The following is a 27,346-nucleotide window of genomic DNA, read 5'->3' on the forward strand; positions in this document are numbered from 1 at the left end:
TCTGGAGAGAGCTGGGAACTGGGTCTCTAGAGTGAGTGTGTATACTGAGAAAGATGGAGTATGGAGAGAGACAAAGAAGACAGTTGAGGATGGAAGGGGGATGTCCACACTCTGAGGAAGTATAGTCAACAGCGGAAACTGCAGGGTGGCCAGCAGGGTAGAAGGGCTTCACTAAAGCCAAAGGGTTTTCAAAACACAAGGGGGATGAAGAAAGGAAATGGGCTACGAGTTAGGGTCTAGTAATAGATATTTTCCAATGAAATAACTTCTTAGAGTCCTCGCACTTGCCCATCTTACATAAATTATGAACTTCCCTCAAGGGGCTACTTTTCCATGAAGTTTTTGCTGATGGCTCCATTCTTCATGCATTTCCCCTCCTTGGACGGTCCGGCCGCGTTAGAGACTGCCAGTGCACTCAGCTCCCTGCCTTTCCCTGGGGTGGAGGGGGGCGGGGGGCTCACCAGCCTCCCCAGCTGGACGGAAGCAACGTGACAGCTTTGCTTCTCCCCTTTGGGGGCGACACCAGCTGCCTTCTAACTGGGAGCTCTGTTCTAACTGGGAACCCTGCCCAGTGCTGAGTCTCCAATGGTGCCTTCTCCACAAGGCTGTTAGGGTGAACGGTAAATGTAAGTCAGATCATATGACAATCCTTCTTAAAACCCACCGTGGCCTTCCATCACACTTGGAAAAAACTCAGGCTCCCAGATGCCAGCCTACAGTCATCCTGAAGGCCACCTGTCAGACTTCCCCTCCCTCCACTCCCCTGTCACTCCTTCACTCAACGATGAAGGCGGTTTGTGTCTCGGAGCCTTTAAACTTTCCATTCCTTCTGCTTTAAACGTTCTTTCCCCAGGATTTCACATGGCTTCCTCATCCTCACCATTCAGGCCTCGCCCATATAGCTTCTGCCTAGCCAGGCCGACTGCTCTGGTGTACAAGGCACGTTACCCCTCTCACGTCATCTTCTCCAGTATCCTCACAGAGTCTTCACCACGGCGCAGACCTAACACTATCTTATTTCCTTGTTCGTTCCTGTGGTTGCTGCTTCTCACTCCTCCTCCAGTTCTTTGTGAGTAGAAACTGTTTCTTGCTCACAGCTCTGTCTCCAGCACAAGAGGAGGCCCTGGCACCTGGTGGGAGCCTCCTCAGTAAGTCGGGCTCACTGACTGACTCGAGGCTTTAGGACAGTCTGGTACCTCTAAGACCTGGATCTTCTTTCCTCTTTCTGTTGTCACTCGTTCAAGCAGACCCTCCTGATACGCTGAGGTTAACTCAGACTCCCTGGTACACTCTTTCATGAAACCCCGTTAATATATTTCCTTCAAAGCACGTTCACAGTTTTCAGATTCATACCTATGTATATGTTTACATTCTGTCTCCCCCAGCATACTCTAGGTTTCAGCAGGGCAAAGACGACACCACATGCACCTTGAGGTGTATCTATATATCTTGGCTACTGCACTCTATGCCAGGCATATAGTAGGTGCTCACTTATCCTATATCAAATGAATATTAACATATTCCTCCCAGGTTTAACCATAGAGTAGAATATTCAAAAAACAGCAGCTGATGAAGGGTTGATAGGTATTTCTCCTTAGGGAAAATTTAGATGTGCTTGCTCTGGCTAGCATGTGCTTTTACATTTTGTAGGAAGGTCATCAAACCTGCTCCGACCTAGAGGAAGACATCTGTATCCTCTTCTCCAACAGGACAATTTGATGGAGGGCCTGGATCTAATTCTGTCCACGATGGAGGAGACATCCTGGTTCTGCTCCCCAAGAAGGGTTGAGTAAAGGCAGCTAAATGGGTCCCTGAGCAGGGAGGCTGCTGGCCATCACCAGGAGCAAAGGCAGCCCCAGGATGCATGGCAGAGTGGATCTTAGCAGCTGGAGTCCGGCCACTCTTTTCTCCTGTCCAGTTATATTGATGTAGATTTGTGTCGTTTTCAGGTTCCCCTGTGAGAAGCTCAAGCTGCTAAAAAGAAAACAAGAATAAAATGTGTGGACCACTTCCCATATTTACATGAAGTAGCTAACTCAGACTGGTGGGAAAGGCATTGACGTTTGGTGAATTCTCTAGGGTGGGTTCAGTGTGATGGCAACAGATTTCAGCAATGACTTAGCCCACATGAGGTCAAAAGCGGTTTCCTATTCTCATCTGGGAAATGGGCCACTAATATTTATATATTGCTTACAGGGCAGAGGAAAAGATTGGCATGGAGGTTAGCTGACCTGAGTTCTGGTCCTGAATCACCACCAGCCAGCTATGTGGCCCTGAGCAAGGCAATGTGCTTCTCTGGGCTTCCATTTCTTTGTACTTAAAATCAAGGTGTTGGCATCTAATCTTAGAGTCTGGAATGGCTGCACAATCAGGTTTATCATTTAATTTACCCCTGCTACAGTGGGTGGGATCTAGTAAACCCCACACCCCTTGCCCTGTACCAATAGCATCCCTTCTCGGATTTGCTGAGCCCGGTCTCCCAGTTGAAACTCTAGCTCCTCCACCTCCTGCCGCAGGGCTTCCCGTAACGTCTGCAATTGCTCAGCCTCCTCCCTGTGGGTAAACAATAGAAAATAACCAGATTTCACAGTCACCTCCAAGTACAGTTTTCCATCCCTCTCAAAATGTAGGTCACACCTTTGACATATCTTAAAAGAGAGAGTCACCATCTTTATTTGTCTCAGTCGCAGGCATGGGTTTATATTAGGGCAAATTTTCTTTCTTTTTTAAACAACTCTTTGCAGAATAATTAATGTACCATATATGTGTGTGCTAGGTTGCATCAGTCGTGTCTTACTCTTTGTGACCCTATGGACTGTAGCCCTCCAGGCTCCTTTGTCCATGGGATTTTCCAGGCAAAAATACTGGGGCGGGTTGCCATGCCCTCCTCCAGGGGATCTTCCAGACCCGGGACCAATTCTGCATCTCCTATGTCTCTTACATTGGCAGGTGGGTTCTTTACCGCTAGTGGTGCCTGGTCTATGTACCATAAAGTTTACCTATTTTAAGAAAATAATTCAATGCTTTCTAGTAAATCTGCCAAGTGTGTAGCTATCACCATCATTCAATTTTGGAACACTTCCATTTCACCAGTAAGAAGCCTCATGCTTCATAAGTTAATCCCTATTCCTATCCCCAGCCCCAGGCAGTGCCTAATCTACTTTTGGGACATAATACTTTTCATCTATGTGAAAATAGTGCAGACTTTCAAAATTCTAACAACTGCCAATATTGCATTTGTGAGAGCTCCATTCACGATGATTAAAGATATCCTGCTGGCTAGCGCCCTCTTCCCAGCGGCTGCCTGTTTTCTGACCTCAAGGAGCCCTGGCCTTGAAAAGTAAGTGTTGCTATCCAATAAATGGCTCTCACAGACTCCCACTGAGAAAGTAAGACCTGGAACAGAAAAGCAAGGAAAAAGTGGCCAATTTCTCATTAGGCCTGCTCCCTGCTGCACATCTGTCCTGCCCTGATTACCTTTCCTTGCTCCAGGTATGTGGGCTGGTACTTACTTTTATGGCTCTCTTAGATAGTTACCTTTCCTCCTCTGTCATGTCCCTGCAAAGGAGTGCCTGTTGTCCTCTGAGGTGCTGCTCAGTTTCTTCTAAATGCTCCCGGAAACTCTGGCACACGGTCTTCATTGTTTGCATCTCATGGACTGTGCACTGCGAACGATTAGAAAGAGCTGGGAAGCGAGGGCTTTCTGAGTCCCTGTAAGAGTTCACCGCAGTGGCATCTGCCTTCCCACCTGGGCTTTCTGTTGTGCAGTGCAGCCCTGCTGCTAATGTGCTGAAGAGGGAACAGGAAAAGCCTAGACTTCGGCTTTTCCAGGCAAACAGAGACATATGTGGCTGGGACAAGAGAGCGGTGACTATTGGGTGGCCCTTGGAGACATTATGTTCCAGGGACAAAAAAGTCAGTCTGGAAACCTAGGTAATATAGGGTGAAAGGATGTAGACAGGATCAGAGAGGTAGGGCCAGCATAATGCAGGCTTGTGCTTAGAAAAGTTGAGTCTTGTATAATCTTGTTTTACTTTGGTGCCGAGTCCTGCCTCACTCTGAATCTCAGTGATATTGAACACATCTATTGAATGATACATGCTTGATTAGAGAGTCTGCTTAGAATATTTTTTACTAGTCTTAGCTCTGCTTAGCCATGGGCTTTCCTAGCGGCTCATGGGTAAAGAATCTTCTTGTCAATGCAGGATATGAGGGTTTGATTCCTGGGTTGGGAACATCTCCTGGAGAAGGAAACGGCAACCCACTCTAGTATTCGTGCCTGGGAAATCCCATAGACAGAGGAGCCTCAAGGGCTACAGTCCTATGAGGTTGCAAAAAATCTGGACACAACTTAGCGACTAGACGACAGCTGCTTATCCACAGTGTCTGGTGGTTGAAATCTGCAGAATGAGCACCACCAGTTCACAAGCTCATTCACAGTGAGGCAGGCATAGACTAGGCATCCCATCCTCCATGGACTGGAATCTAGAATTCCAATTCTGCCCCCCATCGTTCCTGATGGTAATCACTGTTTAAACCGTACGCTCTATATGACAAGCTATTGCCTTGGTTTCCCTATTTGAATGTTTTCTTGCAGCCACCAAGCCCAGTCGATTTGTCAGCTACAGTGTAGCTGGTCGCATGAAGTTATTTGTCCCTTAGGAGTGAGCCGATCAGGCAGTGAATTCTTACAAGGTGACTGAGTTCTAGAAACAGTGAGGCCAGGGCAATGGAACTATGGTGCTCAAGTAGGCTGAACATTATAAAAGAATTTTATGCTTCACCTAGATATCCAGTCACCTTTGTGATTGGAAGGCATGGGGGCTGGGATTTAGGAATAATTGATGGTGTGAGTGCGCCCTGTGAAGGGAGTGATGTGGACGATTCTGAAATGCTGCCATCTCCTGGTCATTTGGAAACACTGAAACTGCATTTCCACTCTACAACAGACAAAAAACACTTAGGCTCAGTCACGTCAGTTGTGTCTGACTCTGTACAACCCCATAGTCGGCAGCCCACCAGGCTCCCCCGTCCCTGGGATTCTCCAGGCAAGAACACTGGAGTGGGTTGCCATTTCCTTCTCCAATGCATGAAAGTGAAAAGTGAAAGGGAAGTCGCTCAGTCGTGTCCAACTCCTCACGCCCCCATGGACTACAGCCTACCAGGCTCCTCTGTCCATGCGATTTTCCAGGTAAGAGTACTGGAGTGGGGTGCCATTGCTTTCTCCGACAGACAAAAAATAGTTTCAGACAAAAAGGAACCCTTAGGTGGCTCAGATGGTAAAGAATTTGCCAGTCATATGGGAGCCCTGGGTTTGATCCCTGGGTAGAGAAGATCCCCTGGAGAAGAGAATGGCTACCCACTCCAGTATTCTTGCCTGGGGAATTCGAAGGACAGAGAGTCAGACAGAACAGAACAACTAACACTTTCACTTTTCTTTAGGCAAAAAGGGGGAAAAAAAGGAGACTGTTTTGAACTCTTTTTATCCAACATAAAGACTAGGTTTTAATTCAAATACAATGTAGTATCTACTCTGATTCCCCCAAAAGTGAAAGTGTTAGTTACGTCTGACTGCAACCCCGTGGCCATGGAATTCTTTAGGCAAGACTATTAGAGTGGCAAGAATACCAGAGTGGGTTGCCATTCCCTTCTCCAGGAAATCTTCCTGACCCAGGGATCAAACCTGAGTTTCCTGAATTATAGGCAGATTCTTTACCATCTGGGCCACCAGGGAAGCCCCAGTCTCTGACCCAAGCTGGGCCTTAAAACAAACTTTAACTTCAACAGTAAGAGCAACAATATTGACCCTTCATGTTTGATTGGCTCATTGTTGTTCAGTTGCTCAGTCATGTCCAATTCTTTTCAACCCCATGGACTGCAGCACTCCAGGCGTTCCTGTCCTTCACCATCTCCTGGAATTTGCTCAAACTCACATCCAGTGAGTCTGTGATACCATCCAACTATCTCATCCTATGTTGCTCCCTTCGCCTCTTGCTCTTAATTTTTCCCAGCAACAGGGTCTTTGCCAGTGAGTCAGCTCTTTGCATTAGGTGGCCAAAGTATTGGAGCTTCAGCATCAGTCCTTCCAATGGCTCATATTACTTTAAAAAATTGGCTCATATTACTTTTAAAAATTCATATGACTTTTTTCTTTAAATCTAAATCATAAACATTATAGATGAATCTTCTAATATCCAAAATTATTATTCTGTATAGGTCTAATTTTCTTGTCTGAAAAAAATTTATTGAATTAACAGATTATTGTGAATAATTCGCATCTTTATAAGATTTAATCATATCAGCAAACCGTTATCTTAGGTAACCCACAAGAGCACGTTCTATCTGTGCCTTTGTTCCGAAGTCTTTAACACAGATTTGATTTTCATACTTTATTATTGGAAACAGAATATAAAGCCAAATATGACTTAATTTATATATTCCTGTAAAACATATTAAAAATGTAAGTTGAAAAAATATTTTTTCAATATAATATATGTTAGACCAACAATCTGGTTTTTACCACGGAAACTGGAGTATCTAACTGTAAGATTTAATATTTTTCCCTTATTGCCTCTTAAAATATCACCTTCTCCAGCCATCTTTCATCTCTAACATTTTCCTTCATGAACTATATGGTCCAGTTTATTCCTTTAGAGCTAAGTTTTTAAACTTTGACATTGTTGACATTTTAGGTCAGATGGTTCTCTGTTTTAAGGTGCTGACTTATGTACTGTAGGGTGTTTAGCATCATCCCTGACCTCCACCCACGAAATTCAAGTAGCACCTAGCCCAGTTATGACAACCAAATATGTCTCCCGTTATTGCCAAATGGCACCAGGGCTGGAGGCAAATTATTTCCAATTGAAAATCACTGCTATACAGCATTTACAGTCTCTCATTAACATTGATGATGGCAGTGACAATGAATCCTACTATTCATCAGAACTTGAACCTTGGTCTTTTTATGCCAAAGGACCCCAGCTATACACTAGCCTTAGTTCTTTGCTCCCACTGAGCTTCAGAATAACATTATACCTAGAACTGATTTTGACACCTTCTTTTACTAGTTCAGCCCTCACTAATGACTCATTTTAAAATATTACAAATACCTGAGAGCTTTACAATCTGAAAAAAAAGTAGCAAATTATTTTATCTTTTATATAATCACTTTCTATGTTTATATTACATTTATACAGATTTTTCTATGTTGAAGGACCATGTAATAATTTGCTGTATCTTTCAAACAATCACTTTCTTATGTTACTATTTCACTTACATAGATGGACATATCTTGAAGTTGGACACATCTTTGGAATGTATTGTCCAAGAATTTGGTGTCAGCTAAGTCTTAATTTGAATCTGGACTTAGTACTCAGTAGTTGGAGGAAGTTGAAAAATTACTTAAACTCTCTCAGTTCTTACTTTCTCATCTGTAATAGAAGACTTGACACATACTAGGGAATCAATAAAAATTTATGGTTTGGATGACAATGAGGGTTATTTGACATGGCATAAATAAAATGCTTACCATAGCACTCAGTACATATTTGTGGAATTAAAAGAATGGGAAGGTAACATAGAAGGCACCAAATAGCAGGAACTCAGTTAACTATAGTTGCCTTCCATTCTCCTCTGAACAGCTGTAGTCCTACATTATATGTGCTATCTTTTTTCCCACCGGTGGGAAAAAACTTTCATGTGTCGTACTCATAATTTTTTAAATCAGTGGCTTACCTTGACAGCCCAGATTATTTCTGACCTTGAGAACTGCTAAAGTCACTGGAAGGACTTGCTAAATGCTTGTTGATTTATCAGGGACTGAACGGGGCTGAGGGTCCTTCAGTTCTCAGTAATCTCAATGTTCACTTTTAAACAAAGTTAGCAAAAGTAGACTGAAATTCCTCTATTTGACATAAGAAGGCCTATAATTCAAGACCTGAACAATAAAAAAAATAAGGGCTTTCTATGTGCCATGCACTGAGTGTCTGACTGTGCTGAGTGCCTTACAAGTTTGCTCTCATGTAATCCTAAAACAATCCTGTGTCAGTGACATAAATAATCTCCCTCAGAGAGTTGACATGTCTTCCTCACCATTATACAGGTAAGTGAATACAAGAGAAGTTTCAGTTAAACTGAACTGAAGAGGAGATACAGATGCATGAATGCCTAGAACCTTACCTATGAACATACTGTTTTATATCCCAGTGTAAAATGGGAGTTAATAATAAAATTTGCTTTCCTTCCTTCATAAGGTGATTGGAAATATCAGATAAGAAGAAATCTGTGGGAATTTCCTGGTTGTCCAATGGTTAGAGCTCCATGCTTCCACTGCAAGGGAGTCGGGTTCTATCCTTGGTAGAGAACTAAAATCCCAGAAGCCACATGGCCAAAAATAAACAAATAAAAATAAGTAAATAAATAAAAACTATTGACAGTGCCTGCTGCTTAAGACAATATCAAATAAATTTCTATAGGTGTTAAATCAGAGCATTTAAGAACTAAGTCAATGGCTACATTAAAAAAAAAGACATTTGTGAGAGTATATTATAAACGATAAAGCACTCTACAGCTATCACTCATGATTTGCAATGGGAAGGTATATCCTGAGGGCTTACATTCAGAAAGGGAGGCTGAGCATCCTCACTGAGGTATGTATTGTTGCTGCGTCTGCTTCCCCACTTTGTGGAGGCAAATACTTACAGAATACAGCTCTCTCACTGCGGTGTCCTGAAGGACTTTTAAAGTCTTCATGAACTGGGCTTCCAGATGGTTACGTAAGCGTAAGCAGTGCCAACAAGTTGGAGACATGGAGCTGGGGCTTCGCCTCTCTGTGGGGCAGTGGAGGTGGTGATGGCAGTGGATACAGCAGTGGGCGGGCACAGCTTGGCAGGTGGCCCCTGGGTAGTTCCTGGGGAAGCCTGTGTCTAAAGAGACAGATTTGGTGAGGGGCGGGGCCTTTTTACCTGGAACTGAACAGCAGTGCCAGGGCGGAGTCTCCCATGCGTCAGTCTGAACAGAAACATCATTGAACTGTCTTGCTTCCGACCCCAGTCCTGGTTCTGCTGCAGTAACAGGGTCACACACAGTGCATTCTAAAATCGCTCCTCTAGAATCTGTTCCCAAGACCACAGCATTCTGAGCAGGTGATGCCAGTTTGGAGGACAGCTGGATTGTCACAGACATGGAGCTAGTAGCATGTAAGTTAGTATCTGGAGGAAGGTCTCCCATCTCAGATTCTTCCCTAGGTGGTATTTGACCCAAAGCTCTACACACTGGTCTCCCTCGGGGACTCTCTCCAGCCACCTTATCTAGATGGAGAATGGATATTCCAGAAGTTTGAACAAGATCCCTTGTATAGGACGTGGCTGCCCTGGGCTTGGGGACATGCTGCGAGACACTGTTTTGCATCAGTAAGGCATTGTTGATGGAAGGACAGAGTTTACTGCCCTCTGTTCCTCCTGAGGCCTCTGAGTCAACATGAGGGGACTTGTCTGGAGCAGGATCAGTTCCGGGTGATCTCACAGACTCACAGGGGTGGTTGTGCACATACACTTCCCCAGCTCGCTCAGGCCACAGAAGCCCGTCCTTTGCTTCTGTGATGTGTGTCATCCCAACACCTACAGAGCTACCATCTTTGAAGGTAACGGTGCCTGCAGTGGCCTCGTATTCAGTTTGGGGCATGGGTGGGTGCTGCTGCAGCTGGCCACCTCTCCTTGGGAGTTCTCCCCCAGGGATGCACTTATCAAGGGCCAGATCTTGGGTCCACAGCTCTGGGGTCAACCCCATGCCCTCTGACTGAGACTCTTTCTCCACCATAGAGGCTGAGGCTTTCTCTTCCAAGACACTCCAGTCTTGACTTGAAAAAGATGTGCTCACTATACTCTTGGAATCAGACTCATCTGACTCTTGCTGACAGGACTCTAAGCTGTGGCTCTGAGCCCTTGGCGTTTCATATCCCTTCTCAGCAGGACTCGGGCTGCTTGACAAGGGGGGTATCTGTGGGAGAAACGGGAACAAAGGCAAATGGGTCAGAAATGAGGGAGAGGTACTAGGTTTAAGAAATGCTTCATTTTACATTTTTTCCCCATTATCATTGACTTAGGAATCATGAGACAAGGATTACAAAATCAGGTTTATGTGAGTTTACTACTTTGTTGCTGTTTAATTGCTCAGTTGTGTCTGACTCTTTGCGATCCCAAGGACTGTAGCCCACCAGGCCCCTCTGTCCACGGCATTCTCCAGGCAAGAGTACTGGAGTGGGTTGCCATTCCCTTCTCCAGGGGATCTTCCCGACCCAGGGATCAAGTGTGTCTCCTGCATTGGCAGGTTGACCGCTGGGCCACCTGGGAAGCACTTTACCTGGAACCTTTCAATGAGGCTCAGTTACTTTCTTCAGAAAAATCAAAAGAAGATAGAAAGGAAAGGAGCACTGAGCTTTCTGCACTTGCCAAAGGTGACTCCACTCTCCCCTGTCCCTTGGGTGCCTGTCGCAGGTCTTCTAAGCATTGGTTGCTCTTTTCAATTGTGGTAACACACTCTAATCTTATCAGTCCTTCTATTTCTACTTCAACCCTCAAGGGGCCCTCTACCTGCAGGGATGGTGGCTCCGGCGGCTCCTCCAGGAACCCGCTGCTGTCAGATTGGCAGCTGTTTGCTCTGCTCACCATGGCTCCTGCAGAAAGGAATAAGGAGACCTCCGGTGAGTGAAGGGAAAACAGACAGGCACCCAGACTGAGGTCAAATCCTCTCTGTGCCTGACACACCATAGATCCTCAAGAGATGTCCACTGTGTGGAGTATAAAGGAATGAGGGCATTTCAAGAATTTTCCCCTCAATTATCAGAGGGTCCATGTAAAACTGTGTCACTGGTTTCCTGTTACAAAGACTAAAGCATGAAACAAAGGAAGAGGAACTAACATCTCTTAAAACTAAATAGCAATCTGATTGTGAGATGCAAATTTACTAAGGAGAAGAAAACTCAGAAGGAAAAGCAGCCTTAAATGCCACACTGATGAGACAAAAACACCCCAATTTATATATTTGTGTATATATATTGTGAAGGACTGAATGTTACATCTCCCTTCCACCATGCTATATAAACATTAGGAGACCCAAAGATATTCAACAGGATAGTTGAAACTTGCTGAAGAATGGCCAAAACAGACTCTGCAACTTTTCACTTTTGCTATATTTGTTTTGGCTCAAGATTTGTGCCACAACCTGTGAAGGACTCCTGGTACATCATTATTCTTTAAACTTTCCAGATAATGCCTAAGCAATTGCTATTCTAGAATATAAGCTCCATATAAAATGGTTGCCATTCTTTCCCTTTCTCATAACTCTTGGATAAAATGATATATTCGAGCACTAGAACAGAATTATAGGTTAGAGCCCATCCATCTACATGCTGGTAGGTTCAAGACAATCTGGTCCAAAAGCCTGCAAACATGAAGGGTCCCTAAAGAGTAGAGAGTAATTTCCTCTAAAAGGGATATATTTATATAACAGTTAGGTTTAGTTAACTGTACTTGTGTAAAGCACAAACACCCATAATAAGCAAAAATAACCCCCGAAACTGATTTAAGTGAATTAGAACTTCTCTTTGATGGTGGAATTAGGCATAGTTCTCGCCGATATGTGTATTAGTTGCTCAGTCGCATCCAACTCTTTTCAACCCCTTGGATCATAGCCCAGCAGGCTCCTCTGTCTATGGAATTCTCCAGGTAAGAATACTGGAGTGGGCTGACATTCCCTTCTCCTGGGGATCTTCCCGGCCCAGGGATCAACCTTCGTCTCTTGTATTGCAGGCAGATTGTTTACTCTCTGAGCCACCAGGAAAGCCCCCTCTATCTAGAGTAGAGCTTTATTTATCTTGTATTTTAGAAGTCAAATACATGCATCTGAATCATTTTGAGCAAGTCAACAAGAAAATGTGGTTCAATTTACTAACAGTTTAGTTTCTTCAGGAGACTAAAAATCTACCTGCCTATAACCCACCCTTTTTTGGCAACTTGATGATAAATCTCTCAAAACTGGGTCTGTGATTTCTGAATATTCTCTTAGAGTGGTAGGAATTACATGATACAAAGAATGAGAAATTGCCTAGTCCAGGATGGCTATAACGGATGATTAAGCAAACAGACAAAGACAAATGTATATCATTTAGCACTCCCCCTACCCTTACACCTAGTATGTAATATGAGGGAGGGCATGACTTAGAAGACAATATATTCCATTACTCTCTGGCAAGGGTAATGGAATTAGCAGGCCAACTCAACCCAGTTCCTGAAAGCCTCATCATCTCCAGTAGGATTTTTCCCTATGCACTTACTAAGCCCAGGGAGTCATAGCTCTTCCTTACTCCACTAGAGGCCTTGACTTACTTATTCCTTATCCCTCACCCCTACCAGTCCTTTCCCCCTTATTGTTATTCAACTCTTTTCCTACTGGGTGGATCCTGTTTCAAACCACCACCAACCCCATAGTGGGCTTGTCATGCCCTTAGACTGCTGATTCTCCCACTCTGCCAGTCCCATAGTGCTGGGGGTTGGGGTGGGGAGGGGCTTGAATTCTTTACAATGTACAAAGATTTAATTTGCCCCCATAACTGAGTCCTCTAGAAAACCTGGATTCAGATCTACTGGGTTAAGATTCTGACTCTCTTACTTACTAGCAGTGTGGTCTTGGGTATGCCACTTACTCTCTCTGTTTCCTCATGGGGAAAAAAGTAAAATTGTTGATAATGTTGCTTCTGGGGTTGCAAAGAGGATACTCTCCAGTAATATATATATGAAGAATTTATGCACATGGAAAATATAATGTAATTATATGCACAGTTTTACTGCAGGACATATCTTGATATTATATTCTCTATCACAACTCAATCATTGCTGTTATTCAGTCACTAAGTTGTGTCCGACTCTTCGACCCCATGGACTGCAGCACACCAGGCTTCCCTGTCCTCTACTATCTCCTGGAGTTTGCTCAAATTCCTGTCCACTGAGTCGGTGATGCTATCTAATGATTTCATCCTCTGTTGCCCCCTTCTCCTTTTGCCTTCAATCTTTCCCAGCATCAGGGTCTTTTCCAATGAGTTGGCTAAATTATTACTAATGTCATTATTAAATATCATTAATGAGCTCCATTATTAATATTTATTAGAAATTATCTTTTTCAGCACAGAGCTGTCCTCACAGAGTTAAGATTTTACCCTTCCAATTAGGTAGAATCTGCCTGGGCAAGATTGCTTCACCAACTCAGGAGTGTGAAACATTTCTGCCTGACTGATGCCTCAGGCACTTTGTCCAAATAATCACCAGGTGGCAGCATTACATCAACCACAGCACAGAAGAGTCAGGGTTTGACAAGAGTGTCTGAAAGGCTTAAGCAGATAAGTCAACATGAGTGCTTGCTAAGTCGCATCCAACTCTTTGCAACACTATGGACTGCAGCCCTCTGGGCTCCTCTGTCCACGGGATTCTCCAGGCAAGAATACTGGAGCGGGTTGCCATGCCTTCTTCCAGGGGATCATCCCGATCCAAGGATGGAACCTGTGTCTCTTATGTCTCCTGCTCTGGTAGAGGAGTTCTTTACCACTAGTGCCATGTGGGAAGTTCAAGTCAACAAGAAGGGGCTGCTTTTCTGAGCTGAGTTAGTGATAAAAACTCTGAATCCTAGAGGCTCAGGAAGAAAGAAGCCCATGGAATTGAAACATAAATGAGGGATGGGAGAGAAAGGAGTCTTTAAGGTGGCTCAGCTAGTAAAGAATCTGCCTGCAGTACGGGGAGACCTGGGTTTGATCCCTGGGTTGGTATGATCCCCTGGAGAAGGGAAAGGCTACCCATTTCAGTATTCTGGCCTGGAGAATTCAGTCCATGGTGTTGCAAAGAGTTGGACACAACTGAGTGACTTTCACTTTCACGTTCACTTTCAAGGTATGATGTACACTTTGTTGTGCAGAGCAAAAGAAATGGTTCAACCTTAGGCTGCTTGGGGTTCCCATCTTCACGGATCTATTCTACTTTACCTATCTCTTTGTCAAGTTCTTTTCTCTTCCATTGTATAATGGTAGAAAATTCCGTGACAGCTCCATGGTGAAGTTGCACCTCAGAGGCAAATTATTTTCAAACTGGACTGTGCCTTTCACATGATGCAAACTCAAATGCCCGTGGAAGCTGAGCAGTTCACGAAAGTATGTGAAACAGCAAGATTCAAGACAATAGTGAGCAGTGTGGATGGTCTGGACTCCAGAGTGTTTGTCTCCCAAAGGCATTTATAAAAATTCACTTGTAGAACAAGCAAAACCTCTCTATGGGCCAGTCGGTCCCCCAGGTTGGAAGCCTTCATGGTGCCACCTACCATTCAGTGCAAGAGTCCCTTCCAGAATATTCCTTATAGATGGTCATCTAGCTGGTGCTTGCCCACTTGTGGTGACAGAGACCTACTCCTATATAGTCAGAGTGTCTCATACCTTATAGAAAATACCTTTTTATATTGAGCCAACTTTAGCACTTTCCATTTGTTAGTCATAGTTCACTCTGTGGAGTTATACTGAAAGTGTTTGACCCATTTTCCTCAAGGCAGCTCTCATGTACAGACTTTTCTCCTCACTTTTAATCTCTTCAGACCCCCTTAAATCAGCCCCCAGAGGGCAGGGTCTCCAGGCCATTTGTGTTTTGTACTTCTTAATAAGCACTTACTTAAAAATATTTGCTATAAACTGGGCACCCAGAACTAGACTCAGTGATTGAGACATGGTCTGACCAGTACAGAGCGGAGCAGGACTGCCTTTCCCTCCTCTCTATATTTCATTTCTACACACACAGCCTAAGGTTAGTCTAGTCAGAGGCTGTGTTTGCAACATTGAGTTGTACTGAGATTAGTCCCTATTTTGTATTCTTACAAAATTTGACCTAGCTAATCTGGGACCACGGTTCCATCCTGTCAAGGATGATTTTGACCTTCATTCTGAAAGCTCTGTGATATCTACAGGTTTGAAACACACTCTTGCTGTGGGCCAAGTCCGTGTTAACATTCTGATGAGAACAGGCCATGAGACAGAGCCTGAGGGGTGCTCAACTGCAGGCTCCGTTCTTCTATTTAATGGATGTTCACTGGATCTTGCAGGATCCTACACTGCTCTAGAAACTCCAAAGACACATCAACAAAAGTACAGCTCAGATGGTAAAGAATCTTCCAGCAATACAAGAGACCCAGGTTCGATCCCTGGATTGGGAAGATCCCTTGGAGAAGGAAATGGCAACCCACTCCAGTATTCTTGACAGGAAAATCCCACTGATAGAGGAGCCTGGTGGGCTACAGTACATGGGGTCACAAAGAGTTGGACATGACTGAGTGACTAACACTTTCACAGAGCTTATATTTATACTGACTGGAGTATAGAATGAACAAAGGTTGAGAATATTTGTGATTGTGGCAAATATACTTGAAGTGGTTTAATTCTTCCTTCTATGCCAGAAGGCTGGAGGCAGAGGAGTTTTATTGTATGAAGATTTATATTGGGTTGGCCAAAACATTTGTTAGGGGTTTTCCATAAAGTGTTAGGGAAAAACCCACACTTTGGCCAACCCAATACCTAAGGATTTGGTAACTTCCATTAGCACCCTGCTGATATTTTTGTTTTAATCTCTTTCTTACTACCTGGGAATCCTTCCTTTTCCTTTTGCCTTTTCCCCCTTCTCCGCTCCCTCTCCCTCTCTTCCTTCTTTTTTTTTTTCTGTTTTTTTTTTTGTTTGTTTGTTTGCTGCTCCACGTTGAGCAATTTCTCCTTTGTTCTTTACTCAGACTAACCTTCCTTTATCATTAAAAGAGCTGTCAATAAAAAGAGCTGTTTCTCTATAATCTTTTCAGATTAATACCATTATAGAAACATTATAAAAGTAATACCTAATGGTAAAAAAATTTGGAAAGTGAAAAAGCATACAAAAGAAAATAAAAATTATATCTAATCTAACCATTCAGGGAAGTAATGTATATCTATTTCAATCCATTACATTTTGTTTGTGCACATGTATCAGTTCAGTTCAGTTACTCAGTTGTGTCTGACTCTGCAATCCCATGGACTGTAGCACGGCAGGCTTCCCTGTCCATCACCAACTCCTGGAACTTGCTCAAACTCATGTCCATTGATTTGGTGATGCCATCCAACCATCTCATCCTCTGTCATCCCTCTCTCCTCCAGCCTTCGATCTTTCACAGCATCAGGATCTTTTCCAATGAGTCAGTTATTCGCATCAGGTGGCCAAACTATTGGAGTTTCAGCTTCAGCGTCAGTCCTTCCAATGAATATTCAGGACTGATTTCCTTTAGGATGGACTAGTTGGATCTCTTTGCAGTTGAAGGGACTCTCAAGAGTCTCCTCTAACACCATAGTTCAAACGTATATATATGTTTTATAAAGTAATAATCGTAACATATACAGTATATATTTTGCTTCCTTTCACATAATGTACTGTGAATTTTTCTTTATCAAAAATTCTTTATAATTTGTGTGTGTGTGAGTGTGTTTGTTCATGTATGTGTTTGTAAGCACATGAATTTCTTTTTCAGATTTTGGTATTATAATTGTGCCACTTGTATAAAGAATAACCAGATGGGTTTCTCTTTTTTCTTTTTCTTTCTATGCTTTCTAATCAGCTTAGAAAGTTTAAGTGGTATCACTTCCTTAAACTTTTAAAAGTGCTCAGCCATAAAACCACTAATCATGGAGCATCTTAAAAGATGAAATTCTTTGACACTTTTTAATGTCTACAATAGCTACTGACATTTTAAAATTCCTACTTCTTGAATTAATGGAAATACTTTCTTTTTCTTACTTATTTTCTAATGTCATCAGTCAAATAAATCATTTATTTTCATTCTGAAGTCTCTAAAGAAAGATTAAGTTTCTGCTTCTCGTCATAGCTTTGGCCTTATTTCATTAGTTTTAGAATATACTTTTTTCTACTTGAATTCTACTCTAATAATAATAATGTTGGAATTTTCATTTTCTTTTGGTTTATACTAGTGTACTTTTTGGCCTATTTTTGCCCATTCATTTTTCTTTAAACTTTTCTGTGATTCCTTATTTTAAGTGTGGTTAATTTTTTAATGACCTTTGAATCTTTTCCTTCTTGGATTCATTTATTATATCTATAGCTGTTTCATAAAATATGCACTTGGTCTTATTGTTTATAATTCTATGTTATCTAATTTTATAATTTTGATTGATGTAATACGCACATGGTGTACTTGATACAAATCTATCTCTCTTTTATTTAAAAAGTAAGCATCACTAATATTCCATGCTGTTCTTTTCTGATGAGCTGGGATTCAGCCTCAGAATATTTATCAGTTCAACATTATTAAAGGCTAATACTAATCAATGAGAACTGTAACATAAGTTACAATCTGTTTGCTATTCTATTGTTGTATTAATACAGAACATAATTTCACATTTAAGCTGACCTGCTTTTGACCTGCATCATATATAGCTTTCTCAGAGACATAGTTGGGGATTTAAGGAGATAATGTAAAATACTTAGCCTAGTGCCTGGCACTCAATATTTGTTAGTATCATTAATATGATTAATTTTCAATGATTATTCTTTTGCTAGTTGGACTATAATTTTGTAGCCTGCTTTTTGCCTTCATGTAATTCATAAAGGTTTCCCTGGTGGCTCAGATAGTAAAGAATCTGCCTGCAATGAGTTGGGGTGGGGGGGGCTGCATTTGATTCCTGGGTAGGAAAGATCCCCTGGAGAAGGAAATGGCAATCCATTCCCATAATTCAAAGGCATATAGTGTGTTTTGGGTTTCCCTAGCTCAGATGGTAAATGCAGGAGACCCAGGTTTGATCCCTGGGCTGGAAAGATCTGCTGGAGAAGAGAATGGCTACCACTCCAGTATTCTTGCCTGGAGAATTCCATGGACAGAGGAACCTGGTGGGCTATGGTCCATGGGGTCACAAAGAGTTGGACACAATTTAACAACTGAACAACAATCCAAATTAGGTCTAATTTTCTTACACTTATAAGGAAAAACTCTTTGTTAAAAATATAATTTTTGAAAAAGTAATAATCCAGGATGAGAAAGGAAAAAAAAGTTTGGGTTTACCAAGCTGGAGAACTAAAATTTTCATCAAGAATCAGGGTTACAATTTTTGTCTAACTGCATTCTAGGGGACAGATGGAAAACTTGTGGCTGTGCTGGGGACAAAGGGGAAACTCTCAGGGAATCCAGTTGTGTGTTGGCTACCCTCCATTTGCCCTCCCTGGCTTTTATTGTCACTACTCCAGTTTTTTGCCCTTTCTAAACTCCAGGTTGAGGCTTCCAGGGTGATTCAGTGGGTAAAGTATCTTACTGCAATGCAGGAGTTGCAGGTTTGATTCCTGGGCTGGGAAGATCCCCTGGAGCAGGGCATAGTAACCCACTCCAGTATTCTTGCCTGGAGAATCCCATGGACAGAGCAGCCTGGTGGGCTACAGTCCATGGGTTGCAGAGAGCTGGACACAACTGAAGTTACTGAGCACCCATGCACGCACTCCAGGTTTTCACTTGTGCTCACTGAGTGGGAGGCACCAGTAGAGACTGAAGGGCGGGAGAAAGAATACTGAGTACCTGTCTACCACCACCTCCTGCAGGGACCCATTTGAAAATAGCTGCACTGCTTTATGATGAAATCTCCAGGGAAGATGTTTTCCTTCCAAGGCTTCCACTTTTAGCAGGCTCCAGCAACATGATTCTTTCCCACTGTATTTTCAGACCTAGGAGTGGTCATGGCTTTCTGCTCTTGCTAGCCTAGGGGTGCTTCCCCATATCTTACAGGTGCCCTGAATTCAGCTCACCTCAGCAAATAGTTTTTTTCAAAGATCTCTTCAGTTAAACTCTTTTGAATATGCTATTGCCTTTTTGTCCGAGTGTAACATCCTGTACAATCAACCAGACAACTAAAAATATCTTGCAAATCTAGTATAAAATATGTAACATTGTATCTTTTTATTTTAATCCTAATTAGTTTCCTTTTAATAGAAAGGGGATTTGCGTTTTTAGGGACCTGAACCCACCCAAGTTTGGAGAAAAGATCGACAGAGGACTGGACACTAACCTCCATATCTGTCATATTTAATCTCTTTCACCTCTCTGTCCTGTTCACTTTGATGTTTGTCTAAAGAATGTATTTCATATCACTTTCTTACTTTTGCACTATCAATATTATTTTTTTATTACTTCTGAGTCATTTTAAAGTTTGGTAAAATTATTTTATATATTCCCATTCATTTATTTAACAACTATGTCACTAATTTGCTACTCTGTGCCAGGCACTGGTGGAATGAAGAGAGTTGAAAGACACAGTCCAGCCTGTGAGGAACTTGTTTAGTGGACAAGGCAGAGATTATGGGTAAAGTAGATGATAAGAAAAATTACTAAAGTGTCTTTTAATTTAATAACAATAAAAATACACTAGAACATCTTTTTCAACATGTTTTAGGAACACATAATTCACAAGGCATGCTTCCTAACCAATGAAATAAAGTAATCTTAGAGCTGATGACTAGCCACTGTCTAGGAAAAAAAAAATAGCTTGCTGTATTTATTCATTCATTCCAGAAATATCTATTGAGTGCTTACTGTGAGGTAGGCAATGTTCTAGATTTAGGGGATACCATGTAAATAACATTGTGTCTCTCCTCTGCAGAAGTTCAGAGCCTAATGTTCTGAGAATGAACTCTGATGATGTCAGTAGCCCTTCAGTTCAGTTCAGTTCAGTCGCTCAGTTGTGTCCAACTCTGCGACCCCATGAATTGCAGCACGCCAGGCCTCCCTGTCCATCACCAACTCCTGGAGTTCACTCAGACTCACGTCCATCGAGTCGGTGATGCCATCCAGCCATCTCATCCTCTGTCATCTCCTTTTCCTCCTGCCCCCAATCCCTCCCAGCATCAGAGTCTTTTCCAATGAGTCAACTCGTCGCATGAGGTGGCCAAAGTACTGAAGTTTCAGCTTTAGCATCAGTCCTTCCAAAGAACACCCAGGACTGATCTCCTTTAGGATGGACTGGTTGGATCTTCTTGCAGTCCAAGGGACTCTCAAGAGTCTTCTCCAACACCACAGTTCAAAATCATCCATTCTTTGGTGCTCAGCTTTCTTCACAGTCCAATTTTCACATCCATACATGACTACTGGAAAAACCATAGCCTTGACTAGACAGACCTTTAAGAGTAAAAATGTCCTTCTCATAAGAGTCTTTGGACACTTTTGAAACTAAGTCCCTTTATCTGGGGTTTCAGCAACACTGTCTTCTCCCTTAAAGCATAATTTCACTGACACGAGTAAACTATTTGGATTCAAATCTAAAAACTATTCAGAAGAGAAATTCTGAATACTTATTACAAGGGGAAAAAATCAAATGAAGCTGTTGTAGGTATCTTTGTGATATTCATGATAGCAAAGGAAGGCATGATAACAAAGAAGAAAGATAATCATGGATCTATAAATAGTAAAATGCAAACACAAATATATTACAAAATCTTATTTCTACCTAGTAGCACCAGATTAGTGACTGTAATTGGAATGTCGTTAATCATATTGCTCAGAATAAGGTTACAGGGTTTCCTTACCCTACTGCTCTCCACCTGGGTGCCCTTTCCCAATAAAATCTCTTGCTTTGTCAGCAGATGTGTCTCCTCGGACAATCTGTTTCCTAGTGTTAGACAACAGCTCAGTTTCAGGCCCTGGAAGGGGTCCACCTTCCTGCAACAAATGGCGATTCTGGTGGGACTCTTCTTCGCTGAGACTGACATCTTGACCACTCAGGGTACTCAGGGGCCAGCTTGCCTGCCAGTGGACCAGACCCAGCGGCTGCAACTGGGACCCTTTTGTCCCTGGTCTCCTCCTGACATGGACAACTGGCCAGAGTGCCCCGACCGGTAAGGAACAAGAGACTTTATTGACCTCTCTCCTCTTCCCTCTCTCTTTCCTCTCCTTAACCCTTCCTATCCTTCTCTGTTTTTCTAGTCCCCCGGTCCTGGACGCAGGAATCTGGTCGAAGGGCCCTCAGCCTGAGCTGAGGATTGGAGACTGATCACCTCCTCTTGGCAGAGAACTCGAATTCTGGTTCCGATTTCTGGTAGGGCCGAGTTCCAGTCCTCCCTACTCTGGAGGCCCAGGGAAAAGTCCCATAACACCTGGGTATCTGTAGGTGGCAGGAGACGTCTGTAAGGCCATCCCTTTCGCCCCCACTCTCCTGCCTCCTCCCCCTTCTTCTTTCAACCTGGCTTCCTTTCCTCCTTTGAAATCTTTGATGTTAGTACTTGGATCTGAAGTTCTGTGTCTCTATAGGAGGTTTTGCTTCCCTCCTGCAATGCGGGAGACCTGGGTTCGATCCCTGGGTCGGGAAAATCCCCTGGAGAAGGATATGGCAACCCACTCCAGTATTCTTGCTTGGAGAATCCCATGGACGGAGGAGCTTGGTGGGCTACAGTCCATGGGTCGCAAAGAGTCGGACACGACTGAGCGACTTCACTTTCACTTTCACCCAAACCTAAAGCATAATTGTGGTCATAAGCTGCGTGTGTGCACGCTCAGTGTCCAGGTCTTTGCAACTCCATGCAACCCCATGCCAGGCTCCCCTGTCACTGGATTTTCTAGGCAAGAATACTAGAGTGGGTTACCATTTCCTCCTCCGTGGGATCTTCCCCAGCTAAGGATCGAACCCTGTATTGGCTGGCAGATTCTTTACCACTGCACCATCTGGGAAGCCTGGTCACAAGATGGCCTATTTCGAATTGACTTTTCAAAAGGAATTATACAACTGGCTTAATTTCAAGCAAGCAATTGTAATGTCTTTTGTTACACAAAGTAACTTCCATTGCTTTGTGTGATGTTATGTTTTTTCCTGGCCTTTGTTTTTACAAAAGAAAAACCAGAAGATACATACAGCAGTAACAGATTTTGAGGCTGAATTCTTTTTTTCTTGGTAGTACATGTTTTTGCCAAGTTTGCAACCCACTTGAACTTCTGTTTGTTCTTTGATTTTAGAATAAACTTGGGTTCCTTTTAACATTGGAAAAATTACATATTTTGCCATAAAGAAGTCTTAACAAAGTTTACTCAAGATTTTTTATCATCACCAAATATATGTAATTAAAGAACATTCTTAATACATCCAGTGTAGCTTAATCTGAAATATATGTCATGTTTGAATTTAAGGTGAAACCATTTTATTTTCAATTAAACATTTATAAAAATAACTTTATAAAGAAAATATTTAAAAAAATTCTAAGGAAAGCTTACTCAAAATTTTAACTGTTTGAAGAAGAGGTTGCTTTGTTTAAAAAACTACTTGATCATTGGTTTTCCCAGCAACATAAATGTTTGCTCTGTACTGGGCAATAAGGTAAATTTTGGGGATTGAAAAGAATCAGACGTGTTTCCTGCCATCAAATTCTATTACCTTCTTAAATTTACCTTTACAGATATCATTTAAAAAAAGAATAATTGGGGAATATGCTGCACATGGTTAATCATAAAATACTCAGAATTGATTTAGAAGAGTCTTGGGTCTGGATTTGTCACTAATCATCACTGGCTTCGAAATGAGTCACTAACCCTGTGGGCCTTTCTCTCCTCATATGTAAAGTATGAGGGGTGGCCTAGAAATGTAGTCAGTAAGTGAAAACAGTTTGGTTGCCTGAAATAACTATAAACCTATGCCCACCCCTAAATATCTGAGTATGCATATTGGCTCAATATGTTCCACTAAAGCCTACCAAGACATGAAGAAGATAACCTGCATGTGTTTATAGACAAAGAAGAGGAGGGAGGTCTAAATCTATTTTTAAAGGTATTTATGGTTAATAATATATCCATATTGAAGATAATGAGGGTACATATTTTACATATTTTAGAAATTATAAGAAGATGAAAGTGAACAGGGAGAAGAGCAGAGAGGATTTTCTCTCTCAGACATATTACAAGATAGTGAGTGATCAGGTCTAACAGCATGAATATGGAAATGCTTTGCATCCAACACTCCATCACGACACATGTGATAAAACATTTTATCTGCTTTGGCTTCTAATAAACTTCAGTCTGCGTCAGAAAAGCTCATCCTGCAATAGAGTTACATCTAGTAGGTTATTTGCTGCACAGAATTTGGGCAAGGCACTGCATCTGGAGTCACAGAGATCTGGGTTAGGGTTAGCCAACACTTGCCACCTGGGTGAACCTGACCAAGTCACTTGACTTTTATGAGTCTTGGTTTCCTCATTCACAGATTAGAAATAATTGTTGGCAAGTCTTTATACTCAGCTTTAATTATGGAGTTCCTGAAATCTGCCTTGGCCTTTTTGACTGCCTTTTACTTTCTTGGCTCAAAGCCTTTTCTGACATCATTTCTACCTTCTCCAAGGAAAAGGAAGGACTCTGCAGAGGCATTTTGTCTTGGAATTAGGACTCTGCAGAGGCATTTTGTCTTGGAATTAGGCTACGGATCAACAAAGAAACAAATATTTGTGAAACTTGGGTACCAAGAGTTAGCAAAACCCACATCCCTTTAGCAGTGTTGTTTATTAAAAGCAAAGGACATGAGCGGGATCTCCCAAACAATAACGTAAACTTGCCCTCTTTCCATTTTCCTATGAGTGAGTGAAGTCTCTCAGTCGTGTCCGACACTTTGGGACCCCATGGGCTGTAGCCTATCAGGCTCCTCCCTCCATGGGATTCTCCACGCAAAAGTACTGGAGTGGGTTGCCATTTCCTTCTCCAGGGGATCTTCCCGACCCAGGGATCGAACCCAGGTCTCCCGCATTCCAGGCAGACTCTTTAACCTCTGAGCCACCAGGGAAGCCCATTTTCCTATAGACAACCCTAATTACTTGTTAGGGATATTGTTTATATTGGGAAGAGGGGCAAACTGGGTGGTGACTGGAGAGATACACACAAAATTATAAAGTTCTTAGGTTTGGAGACATGGTTATACCTTTGATCTGGATTCAGACATCAAAGTCTTTGCTCTCATAACACTAATGGGTACCAAAAAGGCATGTGAATCCTAAGCATTTGTGAACCAGTTGGCTTTTGTCTTCTCTAGCCTTCCTTAGTATCCCAGGGAATGTCTGAAGAGCATGTACAATTTCTCTAATATCAATGAATAATGATGCTTTTGAAATTGTTTCCCCCGCCATTCCCCTGGCACATGTACGTGCTCAGTTGCTAAGCTGTATCTAACTCTTTGTGACCCCATGGGCTGCTAGGCTCCTCTGTCCATGGGGTTTTCCAGGCAAGAATACTGGAGTGGGTTGCCATTCCCTCCTCCAGGGGATCTTCCTGATCCAGAGATTGAACCCAAGTTTCTAGTGTCTCCTTCATTAGCAGGTGGATTCTTTACCACTGAGATATCTGGAAAGCCCTTCCCTTGTTATCATACAAATAAAAGAGGGAATTTATCTTCTTTTCCTGCAGTGACTTGTGTTAGAAGTATGTTTAAGTGCCTTTCTTTTGAAGTCAAATATTCTCATCTGAAATTAAAATACTTAATGTTCACTTTGTCAGTCAAATTTACTGAATTTATTTTAGGTAAAGCACTATCTCTAAAGTATTGTGAGAGCAGGAATGGGGCAAAAACATAAACAAGAAAATTACAAGAGAATATAATGATATTTTTTCTTTAGAAACGGCACATTGAATGATGTGAAAGGTAAAGGACTTGTCTAAAGAGTGACTGTTAATGGAGGAGACCAATCAGAATATGTTTTTTCTGAAATAATTTGTCTGAACTCTGTTCTTTCCATTTACAGTGCAGTGTTATTCAGAAAAGTCGAGATAGTTTTGATTTTATGCTGATATAGATTTTAAGTAAATTACTAAAGATATTTGGTTATGTCTCAACACCCCTCTTGTGTAACTTAGAAATGCTTAATGTTGCATTGAGGTATGATACCTTGACATCTAAAACTTAAGGCTGATTTTATTATAGGTTATCAAAGAAATTCTTGATATTGAAAAACTTCATATTAATCATCCTCTCTGCACAGGCCTATCACTTTTTAATCGCTGGTGTTGTCTCCATTTTAATTAGAGCAGTGCTTCAAATCTACTGAGGTTATAGGAGTAACAATAGGACTTTCCCTTCTCTAGGCTATTCTCCCTGAAGCAGGCCAAGGAATTTAAAAATTGAACAAGTTGATAGATAAATTATACTGGGATGAGCACAACTGCCACTGATGTGCAGCTATCTCTGGGGTAGCTCCCTCCAGCTGTTTACCATCTCAGGGTGATGCCTGGAAGCCCTTGGTTAAAACGGAAAGAAGAATGCCACTTGGAATATAAGCAACAGGGGGTTTGAGGAAGAGAAGATATAATTATCTAGATTGGAGTGTGACCAGGACAGACACACCATATATGCAAACTACCAAGATTAAAATCATTCTTTTTTATTAATGAAGTACTCAGATTTGGAAAGGCAAAAAGTAGGCAGGAAAGGTTTGAGAGTCTGACAGTTGTTTAAAAGACAAGCTAATGTTTTTATACTGCCAACATATGCATTTGACAAACCTTTTTGGACTTGTGGTTTTTGTCTCATTCACATGTACTGATTCTCATGCTGTTTCTTGCTTTGGGCACAGAGGAAATCAAAAGAAAAAACATGAAAACGACTCTCCCAGCTATCTAGGGAATCTACTTGTGATTTAAGGTCATAGCTCTTTTCAAAGCTAAAATAACAGATAGTGCCTGTGGAATCAGAAATGATGAAAAAAATTAGATCTTTATCAGTGTGTGGAAGAGTGTGTTAGAAAGTGAATTACCTTCTTCTGTTCCCAGTCCAACTTCACACCCCTCTACTGTTTTTTCAGGGAATAAGTGAAGTGAAGTCGTTTAGTTGTGTCTGACTCTTTGCCACCCCGTGGACTGTGGCCCACCAGGCTCCTCCGTCCGTGGGATTCTCCAGGCAAGAATACCGGAGTGGGTTGCCATTTCCTTCTCCAAGGAATACTTCCTAATAAATCAGTCTAACACAAACCTTTTACAAAGACTGTTCCTGGGGAACCTAATCTAAGATAAATGGTAGGAATGATTCATGAACAAATGCTAGCGCCTAATGTTAAAAATCTAATTATTGAAGGCAATAGGCCAAATTTATAAATATTCATCCCTAGGATGTTAAGTTGGAGAAGGCAATGGCAACCCACTCCAGTACTCTTGCCTGGAAAATCCCATGGATGGAGGCACCTGGTAGGCTGCAGTCCATGGGATCGTGAGGAGTTGGACACGACTTCACTTTCACTTTTACTTTTCACTTTCATGCTCTGGAGAACACATGGCAATTCACTCCAGTGTTCTTGCCTGGAGAATCCCAGGGACGGGGGAGCCTTGTGGGCTGCCATCTATGGGGTCGCACAGAGTTGGACATGACTGAAGGGACTTAGCAGCAGCAGCAGCAGCAGCAGCAGCAGCAGCAGGATATTAAGGGCTAATCATAAATAGTATAAACGAAAAAAGTAAATTGACAATAATTTACAAAAATCAAGAAAGAGTCACAACTGAAAATCCTGATCAGTTCAAGATACTGTTACTATTAATAATATACTGATAGTGTTAGTCACTCAGTTGTGTCCTACTCTTTGCAACCCCATGGACTAGCCCACCAGGCTCCTCTATCCTTGAATTCTCCAGGCAATAATGCTGAAGGAGGTTGCTATGCCCTTCTCCAGGGGATCTTTCTGACCCAGGGACTGAACCTGGGTCTATTGCTTTGCAAGCAGATTCTTTACCATCTCAACTAACATACATTGATAACAAACCATAATTTTTGAAAATTGTAAGAATTATAATAATTTTCATGTTTGTATGTACAGTAGGTATCTTATAATATTGTCAAAGCACTGTATAGCAGCTAGGCCTCTTTATAGAAAACTGAATTAGAATTCTCAGTAAACTCTAATGCACTGCTTGTATTATTCCTTAATTAGTAACTTAGTATATTACTAGTAATAATCTGGATCATATCTGAAAATGAAAGTCTATGTAATTACACATACTTTGCTTATAAAAAATCAAAGGGAAGACTTCCATTTGTTTTAATCAGTTAATGTCTCATTTTGCTAAACAGAGTACTAAGGACTGTCTCTTGATAGTCACTTAGCATGTCTACATATCTTTGTCCATAGAGATGACAGAAGAGGATTTACAAATGACTTTCAAGATGAATCCATAGTAATAACAGTACTAATAGCCACTATTTATTGTGTGCCACTACTGTTCATGACGGAGAAGGCAATGGCACCCCACTCCAGTACTCTTGCCTGGAAAATCCCATGGATGGAGGAGCCTGGTGGGCTGCTGTCCA

The 27,346-nt window shown here is 42.0% G+C and overlaps 1 protein-coding gene across 1 annotated transcript in view; it reads right to left on the reverse strand.

Annotated features, from left to right (window-relative positions):
• Positions 1–232: 232 nt before the first annotated feature.
• Positions 233–27,346, reverse strand: part of ITPRID1 (ITPR interacting domain containing 1) — a 105,831-nt gene continuing 78,717 nt past the window's right edge. The window contains exons 10-14 of the mRNA XM_040259684.1: positions 10,590–10,672; positions 8,701–9,996; positions 3,538–3,665; positions 2,442–2,553; positions 233–1,974 (exon numbers count right to left, since the gene is read on the reverse strand). Coding sequence (XP_040115618.1) covers positions 1,675–1,974; positions 2,442–2,553; positions 3,538–3,665; positions 8,701–9,996; positions 10,590–10,672 — 1,919 coding nt within the window. The 3' untranslated portion in view covers positions 233–1,674. The remainder of the gene's footprint in view (positions 1,975–2,441; positions 2,554–3,537; positions 3,666–8,700; positions 9,997–10,589; positions 10,673–27,346) is intronic.

Source organism: Oryx dammah, unplaced genomic scaffold (assembly GCF_014754425.2).
Source record: "Oryx dammah isolate SB20612 unplaced genomic scaffold, SCBI_Odam_1.1 HiC_scaffold_18, whole genome shotgun sequence".
Taxonomy (NCBI): domain Eukaryota; kingdom Metazoa; phylum Chordata; class Mammalia; order Artiodactyla; family Bovidae; genus Oryx; species Oryx dammah.